General features: G+C 44.8%; 1 protein-coding gene across 3 annotated transcripts in view; it reads right to left on the bottom strand.

Annotated features, from left to right (window-relative positions):
• jupa (junction plakoglobin a) overlaps window positions 1-17,278 on the bottom strand; it is a 33,766-nt gene extending 16,488 nt beyond the window's left edge. Inside the window, exons 1-15 of one of the 3 annotated variants that reach the window (XM_034600212.1) lie at window positions 16,967-17,143; window positions 16,464-16,468; window positions 6,617-6,661; window positions 5,981-6,142; window positions 5,616-5,863; window positions 4,878-5,116; window positions 3,934-4,135; window positions 3,435-3,579; window positions 3,161-3,264; window positions 2,706-3,044; window positions 2,094-2,246; window positions 1,437-1,556; window positions 1,203-1,353; window positions 697-818; window positions 384-423 (exon numbers count right to left, since the gene is read on the bottom strand). In XM_034600212.1, the coding sequence (XP_034456103.1) occupies window positions 384-423; window positions 697-818; window positions 1,203-1,353; window positions 1,437-1,556; window positions 2,094-2,246; window positions 2,706-3,044; window positions 3,161-3,264; window positions 3,435-3,579; window positions 3,934-4,135; window positions 4,878-5,116; window positions 5,616-5,863; window positions 5,981-6,142; window positions 6,617-6,623 (2,032 nt within the window). In that variant the 5' untranslated portion in view covers window positions 6,624-6,661; window positions 16,464-16,468; window positions 16,967-17,143. Of the gene's footprint in view, window positions 1-383; window positions 424-696; window positions 819-1,202; window positions 1,354-1,436; window positions 1,557-2,093; window positions 2,247-2,705; window positions 3,045-3,160; window positions 3,265-3,434; window positions 3,580-3,933; window positions 4,136-4,877; window positions 5,117-5,615; window positions 5,864-5,980; window positions 6,143-6,616; window positions 6,665-16,463; window positions 16,469-16,966 lie in introns of all 3 variants that reach the window. The other 2 variants (XR_004615424.1, XM_034600220.1) reach the window with 2 other exon arrangements.

The following is a 17,278-nucleotide window of genomic DNA, read 5'->3' as shown; positions in this document are numbered from 1 at the left end:
GAAAGAAAAGTCTGAGGTAAGTGAGAAAAGAATCAGGCTACGTAGTAACGTGTGATACATCTATTTGGATCAATTGGTGAAATGTGACAAGAGAAAAAGAAAGCAACGAATTGTGAAACTGAACAGACGGTAGAGGCCAAAGTAATGATTGATTTGAGGAGGAAATGAAAGTTACAAGGAGAACTGAAATCTATGTAATGTAGGCCTGTGTAATTTGAGTTACTGAGTAATTTTAACTAGTCTGACGACCAAACGATGGTGGTAAATGAGCAGCAGCCTGGAGTCAACCTGCTAATACATGACAGCATGTTAACACCATGTGGTGCAGTGACCTAGTGCTGAGGAATGTGCTGCATGTGCACATTTCAGCCATAATTACTCACCATCTGTATAGTTTGCTTCCATGGGGACACTGTTGTGGGCCTGCAGAGGTCAAAAGAGAGCAGAGGTCACATAAAACCGACAACTTGTATATAGAAAGCTTATTAATAGTCCTCAGAGCATCATTTTGAATATATTTTATTACAAAGAGTCCGTTTCTTAAATTTACTTTACTTCATGTCCAGTCCTATACAATCCTTAGTCTTGCTTTTGTTATATAATAATTGAAAAAGAAATTAAAGGCAATAAACAAATGTCTCAAAATCAACTTTTAAGGTTGAGCTCTCGTATCAGCGGAGGGCGCCAGACACTCACCATCTCCCAGGCCTGGGCGTCGTGTCTGAACAGAGAGTGTGTGAGTTCCACAGACACTCGCTTCTTGTAGTCAAGGTTCTTGTCCTCGGAGATTCTGAAGAGCACAGCTGCAGCGTATGTAGCTGAGGGGAAACAGAGCAGGACACATTCAGCGGTGTACAAAAATGGTTTAATCCCTTCAAAAACTAAATGTTTATGCTAGCTAAGCTAAGATAACTTTGGGTGGTTTCATATTTACTGCACAGACTCAAGAGTTGTATTTATCTTCTTGTCCAAAACTTGGCAAGAAATTGACAGTAAGATAAAAAACAACAATGAGATAAGAAACAGGTCAATATTTAAATAACCTGTAATAAATAAAAATTAAAGGGACTAGGACTAAGTGGACACAGTCATGTCCAGTGCAAGTACCGGCAAACTGCACTTAGAGAGAGAACAGCACTTTAAATATGACTCCATGCTACATTACAGTAAGCTAATCACAGCACATTATCTGGAGGTCCTACCAATGCCCTCGTTATTGGAGTGCAGCAGCTCCATCAGTGGAGCCGACGCTCCCTCGCTGTCGATGACCTCTGCTGATGGTTTGTCCAGGGCCAGCTCGCACAGGATGCCAGCCGCCACACGCTTCACGTTGTCCACTGGAGAGTAGAGCAGCTGAGGAGGAAGAAAATTTGTATTAATTCAAAAACGAAACCAAAATAATCAAGTTAACTATCGAGACACTGACGGCGTCTTACCTGCACAAAGAGCGGAATAGTCTGCATGTTGGCGATCTCGGCTCTGTTGATGGGATCTCTGGCCAGGATGTGCAGTGCTCCTGTGCAGCCCTCAACAATCTCCTCCATCCTCACTCCATCCTGAGAACAAATATGAACACAATAGAAATATGAATAAAACGCAACTACTAATTTCCACTAACCCTAAAACTATAATTTCATCCCAAGGCCTTGGCTGAGGATGGGGGACATCTCTGATTGGTGGACCACATGTTGGTTTGCGGGTTTAGTTTCAGCATAGGTTTTAAAAATTAGCGCAGCTTTCCAGAATCCCACCCACGAGCAGTCGTTGGTGATGTGGGGGCTGCCTACCTCTGATTTGCGGGTGTTAACCTTTTCAAATATATTAAAATGTCATGACATAGAGATGCCACCAAATGGTTGAATCTATCGGCCCTGGCCCTGAAACACTAGGTGGCATTATGAGCAATGTTCAACCTTTAAATGTAGATTGTTACTTTATTTTGTAATACATGTGATTTTAAAACCAGAATTAATGTATTTCATCAAAAAACAAACCATTTTACGGCTCAAAAAAAAAAAACACATTTAAGTGCAGTATCTCTTAAAAGGCACACAGTGATGATAAGCATCCTTTGACACTAGCCTGTCATGTACCTGGTATGTCTGCTGGGCAGATGAGCCATGTTTCTGCGCGTCCTGGTGAGCTTTGAGCAGCAGGTTGACGAGGCAGGGGATGGATCCCGCGTCCCTCAGAGGGGCCTGGTTCTCTGGGCAGAGGGCCAGGTTACGGATCAGGCCGACCGCAGCCTTTGGATAGGGAGCAGATGCAAAGATACGATCACGATACTGTTCACTGTTACAGGTGCACAAATAAAACTAAGCTAACAAACAACTTTAAGACTTGAAGTCGATAAATGTAACAATTTTTGTAATGTCATGTTTCCCATCTAAAGTCTGGTTCTGTAAAACATACTGTTCCTGCTGTCATGAGCACTTCATGCTCTTTTGGGCAGACTGGGGCTCTGGCTTTCTTCCCTATCTGCCATCCTCTTTGACCATCTGTCCACTTCTCCCCATTCCCCCCCATTCTCATCTTCGGAACAAACCAATGACTCCTCAACGTCATTCACTTAAATTTTCCTCAAATGCCCTGCTTTGCAGTCTACCACCCTTTCCCACATCTTCCTGAAACCACCACACATCATCTCTTTAGCAGCACATTTCTCCAGTCTAGTCCCTTCGCCCTCTGTCCCTCCCTCACTCTACCTTGATGACGGGCCAGTAGTAGGGCTGGTTGAGCAGCTTGACGATGGCGGGGATGCCGTAGTGATTCCTCACAGCATTCTGTGCCATCTCGGCATTCTGGTGCCGTGAAGTCAGGTGGCGCAGGGCGCACACGGCAGGTTCGGTCACATCCTCCTTCTCACCAGCGCGCAGTATGGCGTGGATCAGTGCCTCGACCCCATTGGTCTGGGTGACCAGGGTTTTATTGTGGGCGTTGTTGCATGTGAGGTTAGACAGGATGCCGGTGGCACACGTTAGCATGTTGATGTCATCTGAGCTGAGCAGGCCCACCAGCTCCTGCAGCAGGCTGTCCATACCCTCCTGAAAACAGTAACACAGTGGTTACAGACAGTTCTGTGTTTTTAAATAAGGGAAACAAAACAATTCTGAAAAAAAAAAAAGAGGAAGACAAGTTAATATGATCAGTAAATGTGTACCTGCTTGGTAGCAGCGTCCGACAGGTTCCTGAGTGTCCACAGGCAGTTTTGCATCAGACGCTGGCTGGAACCTGTGAGGTGGTTTCCCAGAGCCTGCATCCCACCTGCAGGGTCAGAGAATAACTCAGCAACATCTCATAAAGCGTGCTGTCATGCTGTGCTGTGGTTGACAAGAGGCCAACAGCCACTTTACAGGGAAGAAAAAGTTGCCACACCTGTATGACTGCTTTGTACTCACAGGTGTGTGCTGACAGAGAAAACACATATCACATACCAGCCTCCACAATGGCGGGTTTGTTGCTGGGGCACACAGAAAGCACTTTGAGCACACGGCTTGTGGTCCACAGCAGCTTCTCATAGCTGTAGTTTCTCATGATGTGAACTAGACCCTCAGGACCACCGTTGGCCAGGATGATCAGCTGTGAAACACAGGAACTGTGTGAGTATGCAAGGAGCAGATTACGGGAGAACAACTTTTACTTTTTAATCTCCAGGTACCCTTTGTGAAATAACCCCTTACGTTTCACAACGCACCACTTTTAGCAAAGCCGTGACTTGTCCAGGCAGATTATCACTACAGATAGTTAATCCTCTCATTTTACTACTCTTAACAAATAACTACAACCACACCCTCTCTGTTCCAGCACCTGAACAACTCTGTTCACATGCCGCACCCACAACAAAACGTGTACACACAAGCAGAACAACTTCAACGTCTCACGTAAGAGCTGTTGTACCAGCTACTATTTCACATTCACAAACTCCACACACACCTTGCTCTCCTGGTTGCCGTAGGACAGAAGCTGCAGACAGTCGGTGGTGATGGCCAGGAACTTGGGGTTGCTCTTCTTCAGCAGGGGAACCATCCTCTGCAGGCCATCAGCCAGACGCACGGCCATCTTAGCTCCCTCCTGGTGCAGCAGCAGGTTGTGGAGCGTGGTGATGGCGTAGAAGAGCACAGACTCCATGGGAGAACTGGTGGAGAGAAACAGGTGGGATGAGAGTGTATCACAAAACCAATGGCACACCATGTAGCCACACATATGAACACTGTCCCCATTGGATAAGCTCACTGTTAGATACTAACTAACTAGCTTTAGCATGAGTTTCTTCTTTTCTACATGAGTCTCCATGCTGCGTTCTACACTGGAAGCCGAGGCTACTGCTGGTTGTTTTCTTCAGGAAGGCGGTCATGTGATCTCGACTGAAAAGACCCAATCAGCAAGCGGTTGTGAGAGTCTACGTAATTGTTTCCAAACGTCTCCGTTTCTGCCCGTCCAGACCAAAAATGCAGCCTTGGAGTTTTCAAACAAACAAAGGATATTAAACTCCATAGTAGTGTGGACGGCAGACGTATCCGTAGCAGAGTTGATGTGTATTCAAACGAAAATGTAGTGGTATGGATGTAGCCCAAGAATGTGCCTGCTGCATCAACTAGATGTCAGTACAAACTGGTGAGTGAGAAGTGCTTGTTTTCTTCCTCAACTGAACAGCACTGAAGCTGCGCTGGAAAGTGATTCAACATGACTTCAGGGTCTGTGTGTAACATGTTTAAACAAGGATTAGTTTCAGCAAAATGGGTCTAAAAATGGAACCGACATTGCCCCCTTTCATACCCCAACTAAAACAAAGGGCACATTATTCAACATTTATATAAAAAAATATGACTGTAATGTCAAAGTGTGGTTAGGTGAAATCTAGAATATAATTTGCTCACCTGAGCATGCGAACAAGAGCAGGGATGCCTCCAGACTTGAAGATGGAGAGCAGGCCCTCTCTCTGGTGGGACAGGTTGTGGAGGATGCTGGCGGTGGCCCGTGCGGTCTCCATGTCACTTGTGTTTTGCATGGCCCGCACCACTGCCGCCACCATCTGAGGGGACTGCATCAGCGCGCGGCGAGATGCCTCTTTGCGTGTAAGCTGGTTGACAATCTGCGCGGCCTTGCCGACCACCACCTGGTGAAAGATGTGGGGAAAAGAGGAGTTATTTTTTTACTGGTGGAAATTTAAGTTACCGCCTTTTTTAAATGATAGCGTGATAATATTTTCAGTGTAAATCAATTAAAAAAAAACTCCAAAATATTTTACTCCAAAGTAATTAAAAAAAATATGTGAACAATTAATTGACTCATCATCTGTTGTTGATTGAAGGAATACTTCCACTTTCAAATGTGGAAGTATTCCTTTAATCTATGATAGATGTGATGATTCATTCAGAAATAATTAATTAATGGTTTACATTCTTGCTTTCTTGTTTACTTTCATTAGCTTTCTTGCAGAGTGAAAAGAGAGGATTGATGAACATGAAGCTACAGCAAACAGTCTGTTAGCTTAGCTTAGTATAAACCGGGTGCGGTCATTTCCTAAACTCTTGTCTTCACTATGCCAGGGGAAGAAATAGTCCTGTCGAAAAACCTCTGCAGGAGCACGAGTTCAGACATTCTCCCTTCATCACCTGGTCTTCATCGTTGAGCAGTTTGGTGAGCTCGGGCACAGCGCGTGTGGCCAGCTCGGCGTCATCTTGGTAGTTGATCAGATGGATGATGGCGGTCTTGAGCATCTGGGAGGGCTCTGCCAGCCGCTGGACGTTTGTCATCTGGGCAGGGTCCGTCTGAGTCGACAAGATGGTCATGCCTTCTTCCAACGTCTCTGGGAACATTGCAGCCCGCACCCGCTGAGCTCTGGTTAGACTGTACTGGGTTTCTACAGTTAAGGAGAAGTGAGACGACCATTATAAAACAGACCATGTGTAATTTTGACAAAAGGTGTAATATATATGCATTTATATGTCTGCATATTGACCCTTGTTTTAAGACTTACCAGGCTGATCACTGGTGACAGTGGTGGTCATGGTGTAGTGCTTGGTGGTGGTGTAATCGTCGTCGTCTTTGACTGTGTTGGCTCCGGACTGGATGCCCGAGTCTATGCCATACATTGTGTCCTGCCACTTTGCCACCTTCACCATGCCATCAAGATCACCCACTACCAAGCACAAAGACAGGAATTGTGGGAAGTCAGAATTATTGGACTAAATCATTATTCAACAGTCATTTCTTTAACAGGTGTGATCCAGATACGGTGGTGGCTTTGAATATATTTTGGGGGTAATTCAACATTATTAATCCTTATTCCAATTTTCTCCCCCATTTTCTAACGAAGGACGACTGTTTTTCTTCAAAGCCAAATAAAGGAGGACAAGGAAGTGACCTCAGTATAAACACATCAATACAATAGCTGGAAGTCGGAAGGGTCATGAAGAAAATATTTAACCGACTCTCCTCTAAAAGCTGGAGAAGAAGGTGATCTCAACAAAAGATCTAAAAAAAAAAAATCAACAGAAGGTGATCTCAACAAAAGTCAACATAAAATTTCTATATTGTTCAAATAAAATTACCAACAAAAGGAGGAAGAGGGAAAAGGGAGCAACATGATATACGATATGAGTGATACACTTACTTTCCATGGTTATCCTTGCCTCCTGTTCTCACCACAACAAAAAAAAACCTGCAAAAAAAAGAGAAAAAGCTTAAGTCAGAATTGGACAATGATTGGCTTCACTACATATCTACATTTTCTCATGAATTAATACATATTGGGTTCCAGTGAGGTTTTCACTCTCTTGCACAACTGTCACTTGTTTTTTACGTAGTATGACAGCTCATCAGCTCAGACTTACACCCCCTTCAACCCCCAGCCTCTGCACCCTGACCTTAAAATGACAACACAGAGCAGCAGCAGCGACTCACAGGGGAGAGAAGGCAAAGTGAGTGGAGAGACAGCTGTAAGGCAGGAATGCTACTCAGCCCAGGTGACCTTTCACCCCAGGCCTCCGCCCATACAGCCGTGGGAGCAGCCTGCTGCTGACGCATGGCACTGAGGAACTTGCTCGTCAGGTTTTCGACCCCAGTGAGGAACCTACTGTGAGTGTGTGTGTGTGTGTGTGTGTGTGTGTGTGTGTGTGTGTGTGTGAGAGAGAAATGCCTGAAACTTAAATATATGTTTCTATCATTTCAAATCCAAGTGATCACTGTAGAATAATCAAGTCAAATAATCTGCTTTGAACATGTGAATTCCAGACACTGACTGTACAAACACTGACTGTGCAAAAGATTAAGAAAAAGGCTGTTACTTCCTGTCAGGACAATGTAAGATAACATGTAAAATATTAAGTATGATAATTATTAAATAAACTATGTTGTATCCTCTGTGCACATATTTGTATTAAAATAGAGACCAAACATAAAAAACAGATGATCCTTGGCTGCAGCTCCACACAACCAAATAACTGTCAGACGTTTCATGGATGTTTTCCATCTCCACATTAAATCATTTTCTATCTTCCACATCATCAACCACAGAAATCCTCTTCATCACAAAAAAAGCTCTGCATTTGTAATAGATGCCTGCTGCTGTATATGACATGTGACTAATGGTACAATGCATTCAATGTGCTACAAGTGTTTTCAGATGTTTGAATGTTACTGACAGGAGTCTTTGCCGAGCACGTTGCTGGGGTGCCTTGTGCTTTTGTGTGTGTGTGTGTGTACACACGTTAGAGGGCGTTTTCCATTTTCTGCAGATGCACTGGAAGAACCACGACACTCCACACACAGCAAAGTCAACGATTCAACCGAAAGAAAGGGAAAATAGTTCAAGCCGTGAAGCTCTGTTGTGTGACAGCTGGTTATACCTCACAGTTTGATTCTCTAGAATAAGCTATGCTCATCTTCTCTAAAACGAGTTGAGGCTCAAATCCAGCATGTCAAGCATCTATGTTGGCACAAAACGAGCTGTTAAAACGTAAATTACGTTTAAACCACATAGAATGAATTCACACAGGCACAGCCTTACAAAATGAGTAGTGCTGTAATTGGAGTTGAACAATTTGTTTGGAGGCAAGGACCAGGAATCTGTGTAAAGATGAACTGCTTTGTCTCTGTGCCTTTCACTGGGGCTGTTCGTGATGCAACAGTAAAATCTCCCCTCCCTCATCTTTTTGTCCTCTGGCTTTGCATAAGGTTGTTTCGTGTTGTGTTTCAGTCCCTCAGTGGGCCCAGCCCACCTTTTCTCCCCCAGGCACCAGAATGTGCGCGCACACATCATGTAGCTCCGTCAGGGAGCTTTGATTTCCATATAATTTGTATGAAGAAGAAACTGACAATAGTGAGTGTGAGTGTGTGCACCACATGTTCCTTATTAGTCTATCATCAGCTCTGTCGCCACGTTTTCTCTGGTCTTCCAAGTGCCGTTTACTTCTTATATGCAAATGTGCAAAAGATATGTTCACCTGAACCTGATGTTCAGTCCCAACATGTCTTTTGTCTTCATCTAGCTCTAACTATCACAGTTGAGTTTCAGCTGCAGTCAGTCTGGCATGAGATCCTGCAGGACCAGGCCACAGAGGACTGTCTGTGCTTGCAGCTACATGTTACCTTACAGATAATACACTGACTCATCAGGCCTCAGACAGAAACTATGCTCACAAGCACGCAATAGAACAATGCGTAACCCCTCCCTTCTGACTAAAAGGTGTGGCCTGTTTTCAACACAAGCAGTAAGGTTTGTCCAGCAAGAAGGTGAGTGACTGGCAGACAAATAGCAGTGAGAAATCAAGCGTCAGGCTCACCACAGCTTAACTTCCGTGTTTTCAAACGGGACTGAAAAATACTTTTGATCCACTTGTGGATGCGGAGAATGAACGTTTTGTTTTAACAGACAGTATTCACAGGGTCCACACAGAACCTTCCTGCTCTCTGTAAATCAGGGACACTGTTTGGCTAGTCTTTGTTTTCCTGGGCGAGGCAGCGGGTTCAGCCAACTGTTGCAATCCTGCGACACGCCCCGCATATCGCCTAGGTAACCGAAACTCCACTAAGGCACTGTACTGTGGGGGGGGGGGTTATCTGCTGACCCATCTGATGTCTGAAGCCATTCTCACTTGTTTACTGCTAAATGTCCTTCCCTCTTGGGTTCTCCCATAATTTCCCATTTCCCCCCCGCCTCACCCACAGTGCTTGTGATCTTAGTCCAAGCAAAGAAGAAATATCAAAAGTTTTGGCTTAAAATAATTAAACAGAAAAGTTTAAAAAAAAAAAACAGCATAGAAATCATCTGTTTTTGTGAAGTATGGTGAAAGTAAAAGTCAGTATTGAGGTTAATGTCCCAGTCTGCTGATCCCTCCTCAGTACTGCTATTTGTATTGTGCACTTCTCACTGGACTTTGGTCCCTTACAGTTAATGAGTGATGCCTCCTTTCACTCCCGCTGTACTTTGCTCCATCACCGTCATTACCACCACCCTCCTCCATCCACCCACACACACATTTGCAGCAGTAACATAGAAGCCACCCCTTTTACCTCAGGAAAACACACGTCTCACACCCGCCACCTCCCACTATCTTGTTTAGCAACGGTCTCTGTGGATGACTTTAGTGGGCTTCTTCCAAAAAAAGAAAATAAAAACCCTGCTCAGTAAAACCAGGAATGCGTATCAGTGAAAGCAGCCAGTTAGCGGGTTGAAACAGAAAAGCAGGGATGGATACTGTTCAGCGCCTGATGCTGAAACACCAGTGTGACATTCCACACTAACATAGTATATTCAATGTGTCCTGTGTTTGACCGTCAATCTTGAGCTGAAAAAAAAAGTGTAATATTTTACACTTTCAACGCTACACTAAAAGTAACTCTCTGACTCATTCATAAATTAATAAAACCAACAGATACCAGCAGTTAATTGCTATTGTGACAATGGATGAGTTGGATGTCAGTCATGAGAACAGATTGACTATCCTGCCCCCCCCCCCCCCCACAGGCATGTCAGACAGGGAGTGTCTCCCCAGCAGTGACAAGCTCTCAACAAGGGCGTGGCGGCAGAACGTGTTGGTGAGCAAAGCGGGTGAGGCTGAAAACACCTTATGGCCAGAGGGGCTCAACAGTACATCTGACATTTGATTCTCCTGAGGATATCCTCCAAATAATTAATAAGTTTAGCTGCTGCTGCAAACCAAGTCTAGCTACGAAAAACATTCCAGCGAGCCAGATTTTGACTTTGTGGGCCTAAGCTCTTCTTTGTATCACAGCAGGAATGAATCAGGTCAGGGAAGAGGCCCAGGGGGCTGGAGATGAACTCGTATTCCAGAGCGGCTCCTAATATACGTCGCAGTGTTTGCAGTGATTTGTTGTTTAGCTGCATGCCTGTTTGGCAGGGAGGGGTGTAAATAACACGGCCCCAGCTTTGTGTCGTTTGTTCTGCTTGACTTTTAAACTCCTGCTTGAGACGATTAAGTTTGCAAAAGTGGTATCGAAATTAAAGAAATAGTTGGAAATTATAGAGAAATATGCTTTCTGGAATTCTTTCCAAGAGCTAAATGACAAAATGGATGTCACTCTCATGTCTGTATGGTAACTATTAAGCAACAGCCAGCTGCCATTATCTTATCTTAGCAGGAATGGAAACAGCGCGTGTGGCTCTCTCCAAAATAAACAAAATGCACTTACCAGCACATCGAACGCTCATTAATAGAGAATTTATATGTGTCATCCTTACAAAAACTGAACAGTCACATTGTTCGGAAATTAGAATGTGTCACTCAAACCCTTAGGCTAACCACAGTTTACCTGCATCTGAATATGAATCTGTAGGTGAAGGACATGATTTTGAATCCAGAGACTTCCTGGTTTCGGTTGCTTTTTAGACCAATCACGTTTGAGATGCAGGTCGCCAACAGGTAAACAGTGTGGAGAGCAACATTGACTGAAATGCATTTACTATCGATTTTTTAATCTATCTGCATTCATAAACATATAGCTGTAACCAGTGCTGGCTAACAGAGAATGGGCCCAGACATCCACTGTCTACACTGGAAGCCCCAAAATATTGGCAGTGGCCCCCAGAGGCTTATCCGTCATCAGACGCTAGCCGATGGGCTCCTAGATTGATGTTAAACAAACTATCTCCTGGCTGTAGCTTCCTATCTACAGTCACACGAGTGTGGTAACAATTTTCTCTCTAATGTAACTCTCAGCAAGAAAATATGAGCATATTTCACACAATGTTGAGCTAAAACATTTTTGCCAGCAGGGCGGTTTTATTTGTTTATGTTAATTATACGCTCCCATAGTTATCAGAACACTGGGGATTTGTCGTAGAAATGTGACCCCATCTGGGGGCTTGTGATTTCTAACAGGCTTGCTAATGTCATGTTTAGGTTTGACATGCAAATAAAGCAGATTATGTCTCCACACATCTGTAAAAAGCTTCCTGCACCATCTGCCCAGACACAGACTATTTACCATACAGCATATCCCAGCCCTACACACACGCACACAGTCACATATATGTCCCCTGACATGCAACCCACCCTCCTCTTACTATAAACACCCACATGGCTTTAACACAACACCGTGCACTCACACAGGCCAATCCTCCCGACACCCTAAATGACCAGTGCAGCCAGCTGAGCCTCTACAGTTGCATTGTGCTCTCTGTATCTTCACTCTGCATAGATGGGGTGCAGCCGCCCCACTGGGATACAGCTCAACACCCTCACTAACCTTTCTGGTCCACAAACCACACGTCCCTTCCCCCCCCACTTGTCCAACAATAGCTGTTATGGCGATGCAATGGAGGCAGCGGGGGCTAACTGGATAGCTGGTATGTTATAAAATCAATAAGGGAGGATGTGAAGTGGTGCACAGCTAATGGATTTATTGTGATGGGTGACAGGATGTGGTGGTCAACATTATCTGACTCACCAAACACTGGGGGGCTGTCTGGTCAGCGAGGGGAGGTTTATTAGGCAAAGCTGTACTTTCACAACTCTCCCTACGAACTGTGTACGCAAAAGTATGGTGACTACGAAACTATGGTGACAGACTCTTGTTGTCTCTATCGCGTCATGCACTAAAATGAGGAACAAGCTTGACCTCTACATTTTATAAAACCACTCACTCGTTGCGAGGGAGAAATGGAGAGCATTTGTCAATTGACTGTAACAGGCAGTTGATAAAATCCAGACCATGGCAACGTGGCTAAGCCAAGAGCCCACAGAGAAACAGACAGTGAGATACTGCTGGAGTGCACTTGTGCAACACACAAACTGAGTTTGTCTTAATGTGGCAGATGCAGCACAGCATGCACCCCCTTCCTCGTCTCATCAAGCAAAATTCCCAATAACAGACTCAACCACAGCCAATGAATAAAATAAACAGCAGAATGGATAATGGCCGCTTGATTCACTGCTGCTACTTGTTATACGAGTTGAATTAGGCCAGTGGATGCAGTACTGTGAATGTAATCTGGTACGAAGCTGTTTACTCTCTGTGGGACCTCGCTGTGAATCAAAGGAAATGTGAGCTGTCTCGGAGGAGGTGACTGAGCACTGAGCAGGATCAAGTTACACAAAGCTGATAAAGAAGTGAATGAGTAAAAACAAGAGTGTGGCATATCCCAATAAAATACACAACAACAAAGTTCACAAAACTGTCCTTCACACATCACATACTGTCATCCAAAGTGAATCATAGAGGATGTGGAGATTCCACTTTTGTCTTTTTTTGAAAAACGATTGAATCCAAAATTAGAAACGTTTTATTCTTGGCGTTTGCGATGTAAAGAATGCTTATAGGAATGTGTTTTTGTCTTTGGACCTACAGTAAGAAGGATGTGCCCCCCTTCATGCTCCATGGTATGATGGAAGAGGATGAACCAAAATACGGCACAGAGAGCTTCTGTGTTACTTTGTTTGGGGTAAAGAGGAAAAGACTGACCGCATTGTCCCATTGACTACTGTCATAGTGAAAAGGAAGCCGGGTCTCAAGTGTCCCCACTGGATGCCACCAAAGACGCTGAGGCACATCAAGATGGCTCTGCCTGTTCACGGGCCAAGTTTGGTGGCCAACACTGCATCCAAAGCCCTGTTTAAGGCCTGACCAGGAGTTTTTAATAAAAACTTTGAACCGCCACCAATACGCATCGGTGTGCGGCTGAGCGCTGAGGCGATGTGACAGATGATTAATTTTTCAGGGAGATTAGAGGCACGAGGGAGCGGGGAGGAGGGTGCTTTGGAGAGCAGTGCAAACGTCTACAGGGACCCTGAAGAATAAAGCGAGTTCAGCTGACAAGTTCACCGTTTGTTCTTCTACATGGAAATCACAAAAATAAGAGTGAAAAGCTAGCTTTATTAAAAATTAAGTGACTTGTATTGCCAACAGCCATATCAATTGTTTTAGATGTATGTATATATAGCTATTTTGAGGTGAAACGCCTCTAAAATGTCCAAGTTTAAGGACATATGCTGAAAGAGGAAGAATAAGCCTTGATTGTTTAAACGCCCATGCATTTTTCAGATTATCCGCTGTTTTGATAAGTATTCACAGGCCCCAGTGTTGCACAACTCAGCATGACATCCCCCCAAACCAAAGAAACCATAGAAAAACAAACAAAAACCGAGTTGTGAAATTATTCACTCAACAGTGACGACAGGCAAAATTAACTTTCCTGTGAAAGGCTGACGTCAAGTTGCGTCGAGCTTCCCTGGTGATTTACTCTCATTTTTCAGCCACACCCTTGCGGTCCCCACTTTCCTCAATCTCTCATAGAGAGATTGAAGTGTAATTAAGGGACAGGGAGGAGGAGGAGAAGAAGAAGAAAAACCAGACACCACAGGACTCATCAGAGTCACTATGCTGAGAAGTACTGCTCAGCCAAATCATCCAACTGTGAAAACATTCTCTTTTGAGTCAGTGCTGGAATCTAGTTCACTCCATCCCTGCTTGGATACGTCGTCGGTAATGAAAAAATTATCCATGGTAATGTATTCATGGAGAAAACAAACGGATTCAGCTCCTTCCAGTGTGCTGTTAGACTGATGTGACCTGACTTGAAATGACCAAGCTGGCAGAGTTTCAAACAGCCTTTAAAAGTGCGAGTGATGGGAGGAAACATCCGTTAGGCCTTCGACATCTTAAGTAAGGGACGTTTTCTTGCCCTCATTTGATCCAGCCACGTGAACTGTTGAAGGTAAATAATTAATTCCAGTGACTGCCATGGGTAGTGTTCAGCTGGGCAGTGCCAGCTTCACTTGCTCAGCATTTTGCCACAGCGCTCTGCTGGAGGCTCCTGATTTTATGTTTTGTCTGTGACTGCAGAAATCTTTTGCATGACTGCGTATTTTCCGACAATGCTGCCAATTATTTAAACAATGAGACTCAATCTAATGCTTGGTTGCACTTGCTCTGTTTACTTTTATACATTAAAGCTTAAGACATCAGTTTACAAAGGTTACAAAAGTAAATTAACTGATTTCTTGCTGGTCAGAGATAATCATAAGGAATCAAACACCGGGTGTCTTGGAGGCTGCAGGGTTGAATAAATCTGCTTTGGCTTAAGGACGGTGTTGTCTGATGAAAATTTCCTTCTAAGCCTCTGGAAGTTAACCCCAACGAGATTTTGATGCCGTCACACTACCTTCCCTTTGACTTAAACCACAATGACCCCTATCGTCGCTGACAGGAAACATTATCTCTCTGCGTCTCCCTCTCCATGGGAACAGTAAAACACAATAGAAGGGTGATACACAAACACATAGCAGGTCGGACGACGTGCACACCAAGTGGCTGTAACCGAGCCCCTGGAAAGTACTCAGTCATGCACCACTGGACGCCGGTCCGAGGCGAGGTAAGACAGTGAATCCACAGAAACCGAAAAAACTTCCAGACACACAAAGAGGTTAGGGTGTATTCCATACAGTAATCCCCTTTTGAAAGTGTAGTCCTATTTATAAACTGAAGGATCTCCTGGCCTCTTGCTCTGCTAATGTAGGACAGTATCAGGGAATTAAGCAGGGGGGGGGGGGGGGGGGGGGGGGGGGGATTATCAGCGCGCAACCACAGCTGTAGCTGCGAAATCTACAGTAAGTCACCCCCCCTCTCTCTCACCGCCATCCCACCACCCATTCACCCTCTTCCCTGAGGCCAGATGGGAACAGCTTTCCAGCCAGGGCGCTGTCGGCCGATGGACTACTTGATGGCACGGGGTGAGCTCAGTGAGGCCTGTCTGGCAGAAAGTATTGGCGCCCTGTCGTATTCAACCTGACACACATTCACCGAGCTCAGCTGGACGTGTTGGTCGCCGAAACCACCACAGGCTTGTTTGGAGATGTTGTCGGTGCTTTGTCAGGGTGCGACTTGCTAATAATTCAAACAATGAAACACTAGGTTTAGTGACTCAGTGTTTAGGGAAGCAGAAGCTCGGTTCAACTTCCAATTCTGATGTGCCCCATGTCCAATTTGACTTTGACTTCGGATGTTAAAGTTGACGGTAGAGGACACAGCAAATTACTTATTGCAGGAAAAAAAACTAAATAAAAGTCATTGCACCTGGATGCTGACTGGAGTGGATTTACTCATGAAATCAGATGAAAAGATAATTGTCCCCCTGCGTTTACAAAAGCAGGCTCGACTGTTCTGTCAAATCCAGAGCATCTGCAAAGGTAATGACATCATGGAAGATTTGGCAACACCTGGAGACATCAATGCTGGCAGGAACAGCAGAGTGGGAGGGGATGGGAGCTAAAGTAACCCCCAGCAACATTTGAAGGGCTATGATTCATATTCACTGTCACGCATTACAGATGTGCAGGAAAACTAGCCCTCATTCCCCCCCATACACAATAAGCTCACTTATTTAGGGCTGCAACACAGAGTTCTGTTCTGAGGTTATGTTCTCACCCCTGTCTGTCTGTCGGTTTGTTTACAGGCAACACTAGAGCAAAACCTACAGGACGGATTACCATGTAACTTTGTGGAAGGATGTGGTATGGGTTTGTGTCAGGGGGCGGATCCAGGAAATTACGAGATAGGGTGTTTTTGTTTTATTCACTGATTTCTCAGAAAATATTCGCTGATCTTGATTAAAGAATTGTAGGAAACTGATATCTATAGGTGCGTATAATTCCACGCTCCTTGATTGAGTTCATGAGACTGTTGGGCCTTGGTGGAGGTATGCATTCTACTGCCATTCTAGTATAGTATGGTTTTTAAAAACCTTTTTATAAATCGCTCTGTAAATCTGATATTTATAAATATATACTAAATTATGGATGAATAAGGAAAAACAGCACATTTTTACATTTAAGCGTAATTTTCTGGCATTTTAACTTAACAATGACAATAAATCGAGTTTCCCGAAGAAGAAAAAAGCCAATTAATGTCCTGTCAATCTATTGTTTGGAATAATTGTTTCAACTTTACTTCGAGTGATCTTTAAAATCACTTGTTATATTTATACGTTAGCTGGAACAAAGGAAAACTCTCTTTACGACACTGATAAAAAAAAGGGACCTGAGCTTCTCTCGCACGCGGACGCACCAACATGCACGCGCACAGAAACTTGCAGGCCCCTCTATTGACAAGTGACGTCGAGTGATCGATACCGGGGACCAAACATCTGCTGAACATCTGTCCGATAGTTTGAAGGGTAAAAACATGGGAGTTTACGGTCATTAAACAAACTTTTGAGCGGCGCGGAGCGGCAGCGCGGCGGTGCGGCGGGGGCCAGTTGGAGAGGCATGCGGAAATGAACTCCACACACACGGTTCAACCACAGACGGAACATTAGTGAGGGTTCGACTCACAGCCAGGTGAGTTGGACACTTTCAGAATGAACCCGGTGAGGATTCACACTTTCTGCGAAGCGGGATAGAAACGACCACAGGAAAACGAGGAGGAACATCAACAGTGACAAAGACTCCGTAGAGGCGTTTAAAGACGCTGGGAGAAAGGAAAACGCACATCCAGTGAATCTTACCTGTCGAACCACACGGAGAGGTGGTATTAAATCCCAGGTCAGTGCTGTGTTTCCTCAGGACGGATCAGTCTCCTCTGTGCGTGTGTGTGCGTGTGTGTGTGTCCTCTTCCCTCCAGCTCCGCTCGGTGCTGCTGCTGCTGCTGCTGCTCGATTCGCTCCGGACTGAACTGAGGGAAAGAAGCGTCACCTCAGCCCCAGACTCCGCCTTCATCAGCCCGACCCCACCCTGCCCCTGCTCCGCGCTCCACACACACCACTGTGCTGCTGGGGAACCTCCCAGCCCGAGTCAGTAAGTAATGAGTCACAAAAGGT

Source organism: Hippoglossus hippoglossus, chromosome 1, assembly GCF_009819705.1.
Source record: "Hippoglossus hippoglossus isolate fHipHip1 chromosome 1, fHipHip1.pri, whole genome shotgun sequence".
Taxonomy (NCBI): domain Eukaryota; kingdom Metazoa; phylum Chordata; class Actinopteri; order Pleuronectiformes; family Pleuronectidae; genus Hippoglossus; species Hippoglossus hippoglossus.
Note: the sequence above shows the minus strand (reverse complement) of the source record. Positions and strands in the feature narration are given on the sequence as shown.